General features: G+C 38.9%; 1 protein-coding gene across 1 annotated transcript; it reads left to right on the top strand.

The window, feature by feature from the left end:
- The first annotated feature begins 2827 nt into the window (after nucleotides 1-2827).
- Nucleotides 2828-14118, top strand: LOC133134087 (cytokine receptor common subunit gamma-like). The gene is made up of 8 exons (XM_061250501.1): nucleotides 2828-2977; nucleotides 3930-4023; nucleotides 5409-5572; nucleotides 7586-7728; nucleotides 10995-11160; nucleotides 11896-11989; nucleotides 12494-12578; nucleotides 12757-14118. The coding sequence occupies exons 1-8, from the start codon at nucleotides 2857-2859 to the stop codon at nucleotides 12982-12984; spliced, it is 1095 nt and encodes a 364-aa protein (XP_061106485.1). The 5' UTR covers nucleotides 2828-2856; the 3' UTR covers nucleotides 12985-14118.
- Nucleotides 14119-14824: the final 706 nt, after the last annotated feature.

Here is a 14824-nt window from a genome sequence, read left to right as displayed (position 1 = left end):
GAGAGTGCGGGTGCTAGACTGGCCCACCGTCAGTCCAGACCTGTCTCCCAATGAAAATGTGTGGCACATAATGAAGCGTAAAATAGGACAAAGGAGACCCTGGACTGTTGAGCAGCTATAGTCTAATATCAAACAAGAATGGGAAAAAATTCCGCTTTCAAAACTACAACAATTAGTGTCCCCAATTCCTAAACAATTACTGAATGTTGTTCAAAGTTGTAATGGTGATGCAACACTGAAAGCATCTAAAACATGCACCTGTCCCAAGTTTTTTGGAATGCATCAAATTTAGAATGAGAGTATATATACAAAAAAACTGTAAAGTTGATTAGTTAAAACATTCAATATTTTTTCTATATACTGTTTTCAGTACACACTGCCTCAACTTTGTTAGAATTGAGGTTTACATGATTGAACGAAGGTGCTGTGGTCAGATGAGACCAAATTTAACAAGTTCATTAGATACAACGTTGGTGTATACGGCTTTACACTATTTGCACAGTTTATTGTGTTGTAGATTTAATTTTAAATGGATAAATTTGCCAAACTCTACACCCATAATGACAAAGTGAAAACATGTTTTTAGAATTTAAAAAAAAATAAATAAGTATGTGTAATATGCGTAAGTCAAAATGTTATTAATAAAGTGCTCAGTAAATGTATATTTAGTGCCCAAAACAACATATTTATGACTAATTAAATGTCAGTTGCAATTCAGTCTTGAAAAGGAGATGCAAAATTTGGTGGTGGGTCAGTGATGTTTTGGGGCTGTTTTAATTCCAGACGTCAAGGGGCACTGGTTAAAATCAATCGTATAATTGAGTAAGTATCACGACATGCCTGACAATCTGCTTGCTTCTACCACAAGGCTGAGACGTGGCTGTAGGTGGACTTGTCAGCAAGACAATAACCGAAAGCAAACCTAAAAATCTGCACAGAAATGGTTTCGTGACAACAAAATCTATGTTCTGCAGTGGCTATCACAGGCGCCAATCCTCAATCCAATTGGAAACCTGTGGGCTGAACTGAAGAGGGCAGATGATAAATGCAAATCCAAGAATGGGAAGGTCCAAAATCCCTCCAAATGTGTTCCTTAACATTGGCAAGCATTATAGGAAAATACTCGTGCTTGCCAGAGGTAGATGCACCAAGTATATACCAAGGGTGCCAATAATTATGGAACCTTCATTTTTGTTAATTTCTTTAATGAAATGAATGTTTGGTTTTGGCTGGTTCCAATGGAACATTAATAAAGTACCATATTGTTCACATATTTTTTGAGTTTCTTAGTAATCATACTGTTTTTATTTTATTTTTTTTTGTATTTTTGAGCATTGCAAAAGTATTTTTGGGCATTGCAAAAATTGCCAGAATGTGTTGGATGTGCTGTTGTTTGCATTAGATAGTGATCATTAGTCCATCTCACTAGCTGCATGTACGTGACCTATATCTATCACCTAATGATCTGTTTTTGTATTTCCTGTAAGTCTGTGGGTGACAGCTCAGTCACATGATGGTGCTAAAGTTTGTGTAAACAGTTTTACCTGTGTTAGGGAAAAATGCCCTTTTTCACATTTCACAGGTGGGCATCGTCTGATGAAACAGATCCCAGTAAAAACAACGATAGCTATATTTGAATTAACTTGAGTATTTATTTGAAAGTGAGAAAGCTTACCGGCTTTCTGATTTGAATCAGACACAGTAAAACTCTTATACACACTTTTCCAGAAGGGGGGCCTTTACCAAAACAAAGACATGAAGCTGGCCACAAACATTTATCCATATTTTGTCTTCTGAATACCCCTTGTTAACCTTGCTGTAAGACCGGGATGTACTAGCTACCCCTTTCCAGGAGAAGCAGAGACATTAAGGTCAAAGGCTGTCTGTCTGCTGGGAGAGAGACAGAGAAAGACTTAATTCAGAAAGTGGTCTAATAGTAATAAGGGTTAAAAATAAAAGGTTATTTTTAACCTTTAAAAAAAATATATTGTTTTGTAACAGAGGTACGGGCCTGTGTGTGTGCTGGGCTGGGGCTATGAAAAACAGAAAACCGCAGCCTGCAAATTTCAACTTGGTGTGAGGTGCATTACAGGATGTCATTCTCTTCCACAAATGATACAATTTACGCTAAAACATCTGCCACACACGCACACACTCATATGGTCTTTCAGTGGCATAATAGGCATAATAATAATACTTCCTGGATTGCAGTTTGTGCAATGTCTAATTTTAATGGTCCAGTTGATCACCATCAACTCCCCCTCTCTGCACATCAGGTCAGAACCACCTTCAAGTGCAGACTGAAGATACACCTCTTCAGTGTGCACATCTCCCCACCCCACCAACTGATTAGTTGTTTTTAAATTCTCAATAGTGTCTCGTAACTTGTAACTTGTAACTAAGGATGATAATTTAGCTAGTTTCGTCTGACTATCTAAGCTGTTTATTGTTCTGATGTAAGTGTTTATTATTCTATTGCATTGGGCTAAAATATTTTTTGATATAATCCATTGTCAGATTTATCAAATAGTCCCTAGCATTAACTTTGTTGTTATCTTAGCACTTGTTCCTGGTGGTGGGTATGCACTTTGTTGTACATTGCTTTGGTCGCGTCGCTTCTGCCAAATGCCAAAAATGTAATGTAATCACCATGAAGTTGAATTTTTTTTTGTTGAAAAGATACAGTATGCTGTTAATGCTAAATCTTAAACAGTAATATTATTATATAATAATGAACAATTGTGCTTAGCCATATAATCAGTCTTTATGTAAATATAAAATCTTGGTGCATACAAGTACAAATGTGGTTCTTCTGACATTCTCTTAGCAGGAAGTGTAATATTCAGGAAGGAAGAGATGCATACAGACAGAGCTGATTTACCTCGTGCGTCTAAAGGTCCGCTGACTCCCTCCAAGATGCTTGTGGGATTTGTCCTTGTTCTCTTCTCCCTGGGATATGCAAGCTGCTCTTTCCCCAGTGAGTACCACCCTTGGACTGTCCAATTTATTATCAATTTGATTAATTTACTTTACTTGCACATTGTAACATGGCCACTTGCCACATCCGTTGATCTTGGGTGGAAGCCCTTCAACACCACTCATAAGTGAACCTGATTGTAAGGCGTGTTTTCTGGAGTAAGGTTTTGTATTTGATTTATATCATAAATTGTGGATGTGAATTGTGGAGACTCGCTCACATTTCACTTTCCTTGACGAGGCCCTTTTTGTGGCAGCAGATTAGCAGGAAGTCAGATGTAGCTTTTGTTATTTCAGACTAAATGTGTATGCTTTATCATATACAATTTTTTGTATACAGTTTCTTTCCAATCAGTTATGTAATTTATTCAATGATTTGGTTCACTGGATATGCTCATCGTGATGTAGAGTAATTGAAAATGTATTTAATATGTTTTCATTAGCTAAAGGTATTTTAGTGTAAAATGTGTCATTGCCAACAATTCTGTGAGTCTTGATGAATATAAAATGGGTTTGAAACATCAAAGCTATAGCTAGTATCCCTTTAAAGAGGATAAATCTGACATAAATATACGGAGGAAGCATTCAATTATATTTTTCCGGTTGTCATTTTTCTTTTTTCTGTGGTGGCCATTTTGTCATCTACGTTGTTGTGGGTAAAATGAAAGGTTAACGTCTACGTAGCATTTGAAACTGTTCTGGAAAGTACCATAAATATTGTGCATGGTAACTGTATGAAAATGGTTTTAGATATAATCCATTGCCATTAACTCTTATTTTCTGTTCAATGCCACATTTGCCTGACAAATATATAATTACGCTATCCAATTTTTTCCTTTTATATGCTGCTTGTAACTTACTGAACTTCTGCTGGTATTTTTGCCATTTCATATCTATGCTAGATGCTCATCATCACATTGTGTGCCACACTTTGCTTGTGTTCCCCTGTATAGAGGTGAGCTGTACAATCATGAACTTGAAATATATTGACTGTATCTGGAATGAAAATGGGATCCCAGAGTTCAACTATACTTTCTACAGTAAGTGGTAAGTTATTAGAAATCTCCAAGTACTGCATACAACTCTGGTCCTGGAGGGCTGTTGTGTATGCTGGCTTTCTGTACCAGCCCCTGTCCCTGACTTAGTTTCTTAAACAGCTATGTATGCCAATGCTAACTCACTTGTGTGTTAGACAGCTGTAGTTTATATATACACTCAATGAGAACTTTATGAGATCTATTTTTTTCAGTCTTCTGCTGCTGTAGCCTATCCACTTCAAGGTTTGACACGTTGTGTGTTCAGAGATGCTCTTCTGAATACCACTGTTGTAATGTGTGGTTATTTGCATTACTGTCACCTTCCAGCTTCGGCCAGTCTGGCCATTCTCCTCTGAACTTCTCATTAACAAAGCGACCACCCTGCCTGGCACCAACAATCATTCCACAGTCAAAATATCTTAGATCACATTTCTTCCCCATTCTGACATTTGGTCTGAAAAACAGCTGAGCCTCTTGACCACGTCTGCATGCTTTTATGCATTTAGTTTCCGCCACAGGATTGGCTGATTAAATATTTGCATTAACAAGCTGGTGTACAGGTCTACCTAATAAAGGGCTCACTGAGTGTATATTTAATCCTAGAATGCACAACATGGGTCCAAATGGACCAAAGAAAGTTTCTTTTTGCTTCTTTTTATTTCTTCCAATAAAAACATTTTATCATTCAGGATGCTAGGACATCCTCAATTTATTTGTTTTATGTTCTGCAGTGGCTTTTGTAAAGTTTTTGTGTCATTACCCCTAGAACAATCATATTTGTATTACAACCCCAAATTTGACAACATGGGTTATAAATAACATTATATTCATTTCTGATGTTATTTGATGTTTGCCTATGTGGTTCTTTACTAAATTGCTGAAATGAATTAATTGAATCATTTCATAGTCCAGGAATTTAGACTTGGATGTGGTGACCAACTCCCCAGAAACAGACACAGGAACCCCAAGACATGAGAAGGCCACAGTGGGTCCATGACAATTTATTTACCAGTGTACATAGGGCGAGCCTCTCAAGCACAGACCAAGAAAAACTCTAAATAAACTTAATGATTGACGATCCTTGGTCACTCCCATTAGAATGTACCCACCAATTACTGCCCTCCTCGCTGGCAAGCATCCATCTCTAAGTATAGTGTCCCGCTGATTACTCTCAGGGTGCCCACTTCATGCCCAAGGCCTTGATGTCCCAGAGCCTGCCTGTACATTTTACTACTGATTATTAACAAATGACAGAGAGAGAGAGAGGGAGAGGCAGAGAGAGAGTGAGAGAGAGAGAGAGAGAGAGAGAGAGAGAGAGAGATAATATGTGTGTGTGTTCATGCATGTGTGCTCTGTGGATTAAAATTACATTATGAATATAATATCCATCCTCAGGCAGAAGAAAGAAATGTCAAATTGTACCACTTACCTACAAGAGGGGGAGCACACCGTGGGATGCAGGCTAAATTATACCAACGGCGAAAAGTTTGAAAAACTCTCCACCTACCTGTCTTTTGACAACCGTTCCTCCGAGACTCTGCATGACCTTCAAAATAGAGGTAGGAGAGGCCTACCAGTTACCTGTTACCATTTTCCTTACTGACAACCAGAAAGTATGCAGTGGGTTAATTTTCATTATGTTGTCATCTACATGAATGTGGGCCAATCGGAACACTGATGACATGTTGATGTTTGTGTTAGAAAGGATATATTTAGGTGTACATTAATTATTTGATCAGTTCAATTTAAAATCCTTCTATGAAACAGGTAGTCAAAATGGAAACACTTTCAGGTGCCACTTTCTCACTGTTCAATGCCACATTGTGGCAAATGTTAGTTCGGCTAAATTAGAGATGTGCACAGCTATTCTACATTACATTACATTACATGGCATTGCAGGCAGGGCAGGGGTCAGTATTAGGTTACCTGTATGAGTAAAATCATTTTTTAGTATCTATGTTCATCCAAATATCCAAATAAACTGATTTATTACACAGAGGTTTTAATGGTATGAATTTCTGATGACATTAATTGCACAAAGAAATCCCAGCGGGAAAGAATCACAGCCTACACTACCAGATAATGTAATATGTAATAAGTTATGTTATATTCAAATATGATTAGTTGTGTTCAGTTTTGCAGTGACCTGGTTCTGAAAATATGTTAGTTGGCTTCCTAGCTAGGCTGTCTAATGTCTAGCTAGTTAGGAATAAGCAACACAAAACATTTTCTTGCAAATTAGGTAGCTAATCCAATGCTACAGCTAATATCATGATTAGAAAGTACCAGCCAGCGAAGGCGTCCTTTGTATGCAATTGTTGGAATACACAATAATGCTGAACAACAGTAAACGCCCAAATAAGTTTTTTTTTTTCAGATTTTTCCCTTTTTCTCCCAATTTGGTAGCCAATTGTACCTCGTCTGATTCAATTGGAGGTAGTCGTATTAAATGTACCGCCCGTACCCCATCCCTCGGCGGCCCGAATGAGAGCGACACGCCTTCTTCAAGCCGTCTCGCCTCGTGCCCGTTGCGCCCGAGGTGCTTATTGTGCAGCGATCTAATAACCCTGCCAAGTCCCTCCCTCTGAAGCAGCGAGCCAATTATTGCTGCCCCACGTGAGCCGGCCAAACTTGGCTTTTGGCAGGACCGAGAATCGAACCCCGGTCCCCGGTGTGCAACTGCAGCAAACTGCAACCGCAATTCTGTTGCGTCTTAGCCTGTTGCGCCACCGCGGCTCCACCAAATAAGTTTATTACTAGCGGTTGCTATGAGGTAGCAACTGGAAAGCTCTGAGGTCATAAGCTCCCAAGTCGAAGCTCTTTGCTTCAGGGTTCACAACGAACTCACCCTGCATTCAAGTGGTGTCAGATTCAGAAGTCTGTAGGAGCTTCCCATTGGAAAGGCCCACACGATCACCTTATTATGTCAAATTAAATTGTCGAAATAGGGATTTCAAATGCAGCACGAATTGGGCAAGGTGTGATGTGCTCACGCTTGCTAACATGTGGTGCATCCCATTAACCCCCCTCCTTTACTCTACTCCACCACTAACACTGCTTCTCCGGAACGATGTGGAGCAAAGGAGTGGAGCTAATGAGTGGAGCTAATGAGTGGAGAAACAAAGCAAACAAGGGGGAGTGAAGAAAATTGGGACAAGCTTATCAGCTTCGCCATCATCAAAGCCAAAGTCCTGTGCTGATGAAATAGTCCTATCATAAGCGTTATTACCCCACTAATATTCCCATAGCCAATTACTGATCTTACACATGGTCTGCCCGTTTAAAGCTACAAAATAGCTTGTTGTAAGTTTCAAGCACAAGTTGCATTGTAGGATACAGTAGCCTGTAAAAACATGAACCAGACATTATTGTGGCTGTTTTAGCAGTCACAGTCCTTCTGTAAATCTGGCACTTAATCCCATTTTATTTCCCTCTATCGGTTATTTGAATATTAAAGAAAGGATATTCGAATAGGGAAATTACCTCAGATTCCCATCCCTAGACTAAACCCATCAACTGCGTGTCTGGCATATATTTAGTGCATATCTAACAGATCTTTGTTTTCTTTCCAGTGAAACTGATGCCCCCCCACAACCTGTCAGTAAAGATGCAAGGCAGCTCTGAGCTGTGGCTGTACTGGAATATTAGTGCAAAAAAACACTGTATGGAGAGTGAGGTATCCTACAGGAAGGACATTGACGCAAAGGACACAACGGTAAGGGAAGAGAGGCTGATTTTATTACATTATTTAGCAGATGTTTGTTTGCCAAGTACCGCCACAGACTGTCCAGGAGCTCACTGATGCCCTGATCCAGGTCTGGGAGGAGATCCCCCAGGACACCATCTGCCGACTCAGGAACCAGACATTGTCGGGAGTGCATACAGGCACGCGAGGGCCATACACACTACTGAGTCACATTATGAGTTGCCGTGATAGAATTCACACAAGTTGGATCAGCCTGTGATTTCAATTTTTTACTTTGATTTTCGGTGTGATTTTGAATCCAGCCCTCAATGGGTTGATGATTTTGGTTTCCTTTGACTGTTGTTACGTCATTTTGTTCTCAACAAATCATACAATGTACATCCAGTAAAGATTTTCAACTTGAATCAATCGTTCATCAAGATCTGATGTGTCCCTTAAGTGTTTTTTTGAGCAGTGTATTAACATTTCCCACATGACCACATTGGCACTGTCACAACAAATTATATCCCGCTTGCCGGTTACGTTCCCCTCATGCGTAAGTTAGAGTCAAGTCGACAGCGTGGTTGCCAAGCTTTATCTGTTGGTTGCTATGATGCGATCTATAAGATACATTCCCCTGATACCTACTGTCGCATCAACTGGCTAGCGTGTCTTTTTGTGAACGGCATACGCTTAGTCATTACTCTGTCAGAAAGCATTTATTTAGTCCGGTGTCTGTAAGTTAGCGAAACATATAAATTGCCATTTTCCCTACAGTTTAAGATAGAGATAGAGATAAAGATAGTAAAACCATTCAGCAATAAATATATTTAGAGAAGTAGATAAGCAGGACATCTGACGTGAGGTAGATATATTTTAAGTTAGCTCCCTAGCTAGCAAAATAATAAATACCTAGCTAGCAAGACAGCCAGACAGATCGCTTGCTAACTAGGAAGATAAGCCATAGCTGTTTTCTATAGGGATCTAGCTAGGTAGATGTAGCCTATATTGTGGTTTAATGTATATAAATAATCGAGATATTACATACGAAGTACTACATATTCACGAAAGCATCGCTAGCTAGCCAATGCAGAGCCTACATACACAGCAGTAAACAAATAGGATAGACGTCATTTCAGAGACGATAAGTTTTGCAAGTGGATAGAATTTGTTGTGACAGCACATTTAAACCAAACTTAACATGTAGCCCATAAACCCAAACTGCAGTAACAGACATGGATCGCACAGCAAGTTCCTTCTGCTGACAGTTCTGAAATGAGAGGAATCACAACCATAGACTATACATTTTCCAACCTTTGTCCTGTCACAGCACACTCAAGTGCACAGGATTTCTTGGCACACCACTCTTAAAAGTGGATGACAATAAAATTAAATGTCAATAGTATACATATGTTTTTTTCAGCCAATTTCAATTTCCGAATATGTGGATTTAACTTATTGGAAATTGTGCTAAAGCTACTCTTGCACTCACCTTCTCTTGTTAGTTGGAAGATAGTTCTTATATAGGAACATGAGTTCTTGACGTAGAGAAATGTTATCAAGGATTGTTTGAATATGCCTTTTATTATCTGAGTCTGTGGCAAGGTTAGTTGTAAACCATGAGTGTGGCTTGGGGGAGGCTGGAGTTTTATTGCCCTGCTTTGCAAATAAGAGGCTGATAAGAATCTAAACTGCTGTTCTCGCTAGTGGAGAGACTTCTTAACAATCTGGCATCGCCATTTTGTGGTTTTATTACCTCACAGTTTTTTGTATGATATAAGTGGGAACACAACAATAATTTCAGACATCGACGACTCAACCACAAGGGGGCAAATTGGAAAAGGTTAACCATCTGTGTGTGGATTTTCCTGGTACTTTGCTGAATTCATTATGCCATTGATCTTAAATAGTGCCACTTGTCCAGTATTCACAATACAATTATAAAGTGTTCAGTGTACCCAGGAGCACAGTGGCCTCAGAATTGTGAAATTGAAGAGTTTTCAAATCACCACAACTCTTCCTAGTGTTGGCCACCCGGCCAAACTAAGTAACCGGGAAAGAAGGGCCTTGGTGACCAAGAACCCAACAGTCACTCTAACAGAACTTCAGAAGTACTCTGCAGAGATAGAAGAACCTGCCGGAATTGACAACCATCTCAGCAGCACTCCATCAATCATGCCTTTATGGTAGAGCGTCTAGATGGAAGCCACTCTTCAATAAAAGGCATATGATGGTCTGCTTGGAATAATTTAACTCTTTGGGCAGACCTCCAAGCACTATGTCTGGCAAACACAAAGCGATGCTCATCACCTGGGTAATACTATCCCTACAGTGAAGCATGGTGGTGGCAGCATCACCTGGAACTTCCCCCTCGCCGCACCTGCACTTCTCGGTCACGACTGCTGTCTGTTCTGGCCCCACGGTGGTGGAATGACCTTCCTGTGGATGTCAGAGTTTCTGACCACTTTCAAATGCAGATTGAAGACTCATCTCTTCATTGCACGTCGCTCTGGATAAGAGCATCTGCTAAATGCCTTGTAATGTAATGTAATGCAATGTAATGAATACTTTCTGAAGCCACTTAAATTCAATCACCTAGTTCTTGGTGACCAAGAACCCAACAGTCACTCTAACAGAACTTCAGAAGTACTCTGCAGAGATAGAAGAACCTGCCGGAATTGACAACCATCTCAGCAGCACTCCATCAATCATGCCTTTATGGTAGAGCGTCTAGATGGAAGCCACTCTTCAATAAAAGGCATATGATGGTCTGCTTGGAATAATTTAACTCTTTGGGCAGACCTCCAAGCACTATGTCTGGCAAACACAAAGCGATGCTCATCACCTGGGTAATACTATCCCTACAGTGAAGCATGGTGGTGGCAGCATCACCTGGAACTTCCCCCTCGCCGCACCTGCACTTCTCGGTCACGACTGCTGTCTGTTCTGGCCCCACGGTGGTGGAATGACCTTCCTGTGGATGTCAGAGTTTCTGACCACTTTCAAATGCAGATTGAAGACTCATCTCTTCATTGCACGTCGCTCTGGATAAGAGCATCTGCTAAATGCCTTGTAATGTAATGTAATGCAATGTAATGAATACTTTCTGAAGCCACTTAAATTCAATCATATTTACTGTGGTTGGTCAGGATGGCATAGATTGATATTGCAACTATTGGGTACCTGGCACTGACAATCCCTGTTTACATTTTAAAATGTCTAAACATCACTTACAATGAGCTAACAGGACTATCCTCTCTAAATCTCTGTCTTGCATCATCTTTGTATCTTTACAGACCGGTGCATTACCTAGCATGTCTTTCAACCTGCCCTTCCCATCAAAGGTAAATCGTTACACATTCCAAGTGAGAATCCGTGTGATGGATTCTTGTTTGCAGTCCAACTGGAGTGCCTGGAGCACACCTGTCTACTGGGGTCAAACAAAGCAGGTTAATAGAACAGGTAAAATTCAGAACAAACAAACGTTTAATATAAATTAAATTAATAAAATCAAGCTGAAGACTGTTCTTGTGTTCTGATAAGTAATTTTTCAATGTCGTCTCATTTCTGAGTGCCCTGGTGTGTAGAACTAATTACCTATTTGAACTAAGATAATTATTGGGAATCAAAACCTGCACACATTACTGAGAACAGTCCTAATCACAGGAAAAACATTAATTAAGTAGAATTGTTTCCATTTTAATTCAGACCTGTTTCCATTGCTTTCTGAGAAAACGTACTAGTGTCAACTTAATTTTCCTGAAGATGTAATTGTAATGATAGACCTGGGAGTTAATGAGAAGTCTAATTCATGGTGTTGTTGCAATCCATGTAATTGTTCCAGAAATATGGTTGAGAATTCCCTGGACATCTGGCTCCATATTTAAGCGCTTGTTCTTATCTGGGGGTGTGGGAAGCCTAATATTAGTGATTTGCCAACTCAATTATACAAGATAAGACAATTCTGTCAATCACTTGAACCAAATCTTAATAAATAATCAAGTATTTACCCTTCCCCCTCACAGGTTCCAGGCAAAAATAACAAATTAACATGAACTAAAGCAAAGACAAAAAAGAAAGCAAAATTGAGTGATGGCTTTTCTGCTAGCCACTTGGAGCTAGCCAGCTTTTCAGCTCTGAATTTCTCTCTCTCTCTCTCTCTCTCTCTCTCTCTCTCTCTCTCTCTCTCACACACAGAAGCATCTTATGGGAACTGGCTGGTATATATGTTACCAATCGTGGGCTGTGTGGTGGTGGTCACAGTGGTTCTTCTTGCATTTCAAAATGAGAGGTATGCGGTTCGGAAGAAAGATTATTTTCCAGTCAGAATACAAATCAGTACAAATTAACATGTTTGTACAAATGTGATGTCAACACACTAATATTTCACATGTATTGAATAGGTAATAGTTATTCATTCTTTACAAACACTTTACAAATGTGTGAAGTTATGTTTGTCTTATGTCTTTTGAGTTTATCCAAGTGTCTAAAAATGTACCAAAATGTACAATTTTTTTGCATTGTAGTTTGCTAAATGATAAAATATGTATTTGTAAAGTGTAAATTCCTATTATTTATCCATGATGTTTATGCATGCAATGCATGTAAAAAGTGTGATAATAATAATCAAATCCATTTTCCCTAGTTCTTCTGTCAACTGCACTTTGATAGTGGTCAGCACTAGACTAAATCTATTTAATTCAATTCGGCACATAGGATCAGTGTGAGCGGTTTGTATGCTGTCTTATTTGCTGTATCAGAACTGAACAGTGACTCTAATTGCCTCTGTCACCAGGCTGAGGGTCATCCTCATTCCAATAGTGCCAAATCCTAGCAAGACCCTGGATGACCTTCTCTATACCCATAATGGAAACGTGGAGGTAACGCACCCACCTCTTACAAGTTTTGTTTTACGCCTTAGTGCTTTCCATACGTTGGTAACAGCTTCTCTCTTGCATACATATTCTATATTTCCTTTCTGTGACTCACCGATAGTTGCAAAAGGCAGCACGATGATCAACAGCTTACTCTCCCCATCCTTTTTCTGTTGTTCTGCAGGACTGGCTCCATATCTCAAAGGACTTTGTTGAGGGATTCAAGCCCAACTTCTCTGAGCCTGCCTGTCCCGTACGAGAGTACAACCTTATTCCGCAGATGAGCATCAATGGTTCAATGAGTTCTCTTCCAGTTCTGTCGGATGAATCAGATTGCCTCTCCACATCATGCTCCACCTCAGTTTCCAGCATATCTTGCCCACCAGGAGATACACCACCTGGCCTTGTCTAAAAAGCCAAAAACAAACCCATCCCTCTCCATCATCCTTAAGCAAAGAGTGTCTTTTTATATGCAGACAGCAGATACTTTAGGGGTCGGCAACATTTCCCATGGTAAAACTTTGATGTAGTGATTATTTAATTAATGTAAAAACAATGAAAGCATTTCAAATTGATCAATTCAAAAGAATAAAAACATGAATGCGGATGACACATAACAATCTAACAAAGTGACTGTGGAGACCGACATGTATACATATACAGGCGAATAAACGGAAATGACAATCAGGTGAGAGAATGGAAATGAGGAAATAACAAACAGGTGAAATGGCTGGAGTGTGCGGTACGGAGTGGAACACAACACGGGGTGTGACAATAGAAATAAAAACAGATGAGACAAACAGATGCGGTGAGAAACACAGAACAGAAAACGACATGAAAATAACTGATGTGAAACATAAAAAAATGAATGAGGGAAAACCACAGAATTTGACACTGACCCCTGGTTTTATTAGATTAGACTAAACTTTCTTTTTATATTTCATTTTTTTATATGCTCTTTATGTACTCTATATATATATTATATACTCTTATGATCTACTACACATAACCTTTTTTTAAATGAATTCTCCTGGAATATTTTATTATTTCATTTTATTTACCAAATACCAAATTTGTTTTATTTCTCACAATATGATCATGGTCATTGTGGCTTATAATGTATTCAAGGACATTCACAATTTTCAAGTACAAAAATCACTGTGGTGTTAATGTGCAATGGTGGATACAAACAACAAAAGTGTTATTGGCATGTAAAGCCTAATGAGGCAATTGTAATCCCTGCTATGATTGTGAGAGTGTGCAATGGTTTCCGACCCTTGGTTTTATGACTAAACTTTCTTTTTATATTTGATTTGAAATATTAGTAAATTCTGAATGTTTTTTCTTTATATGCTCTTTATTTACTGTTATGATCTACTGCAGAAAACTCTTTTTTATTAGATTTATCTATAGTATTTAAATGTTTATGGTAAAAAATATATTTGCTCTTTATGTACTCTAGATATACTTTATAAACTCTTATGATCTACTACACATAATCCTAATGTAATATTTCATTATTAAATTTTATTTACCCAATAGAAAATGACAGATTTTTTAGTTTTATTTTTCACAATATGACCAACATTGTGGCTCATAATGTATTCAAGGACTATACTGCAAACAAATAGTGACCTCTACCATGTCATTGTTTGTCAGTTAATAATGTATTCAAGGACTTTTACCATTTTATAGCACAAAAATCAATGTGGTGTTAATGTGCAATGGTGGATACAAACAACAAAAGTGTTATTGGCATGTAAAGCCTAGGCCCGCACGGAATCCGCGGACGCAGAACTCGGAATTCCAACGAATTCTAATGTTGAAAGTCATAAACAAGTGAAAACAATATTATACCCTCTCGCAAGTTAGTAATAGCTAGCTAGTTAGCTAGTTCGTATAAAAAGTGAAAGAAAACAAACAATAATGTTCAAAAGTATATTTACTACAGATGAGCCAAGTGGGCTTCATTTATGTGCAATGAATACGGCAAGGACTTTTACTAGAATGGGGGGAGTGTACATTGTTTTGTGCGGAACGTTAGTTTGTCAGCACTACGCAGACTACCTAAAGTGCATGTCAAGTCACTTCCACAACATGTTTAGGCAAGTACCACGTTACTATTGCTTGCTAATATTTTGAGTGCGTTCAGAATTTATCAGGAAATTGGCTGAAGACAGATTTTCCTGCCACAACGATTGTCTCTCTAATCGCTATTTCTGTCACTTAGGCTACGTTAGTAGTAAGTTATT

The sequence above is a fragment of the Conger conger genome, chromosome 7 (assembly GCF_963514075.1).
Source record: "Conger conger chromosome 7, fConCon1.1, whole genome shotgun sequence".
Classification (NCBI taxonomy): Eukaryota; Metazoa; Chordata; class Actinopteri; order Anguilliformes; family Congridae; genus Conger; species Conger conger.
Note: the sequence above shows the minus strand (reverse complement) of the source record. Positions and strands in the feature narration are given on the sequence as shown.

What these genes read in the sequence shown, in the direction of transcription:
- LOC133134087 (XM_061250501.1), top strand. Translation starts at nt 2,857, where the DNA reads ATGCATACAGACAGAGCTGATTTACCTCGTGCGTCTAAAGGTCCGCTG. An exon ending in TTGACGCAAAGGACACAACG is followed by an intron (nt 7,729 to 10,994) that starts GTAAGGGAAGAG and finishes GTATCTTTACAG; the next exon opens with ACCGGTGCATTACCTAGCAT. An exon ending in AAAGCAGGTTAATAGAACAG is followed by an intron (nt 11,161 to 11,895) that starts GTAAAATTCAGA and finishes TCTCACACACAG; the next exon opens with AAGCATCTTATGGGAACTGG.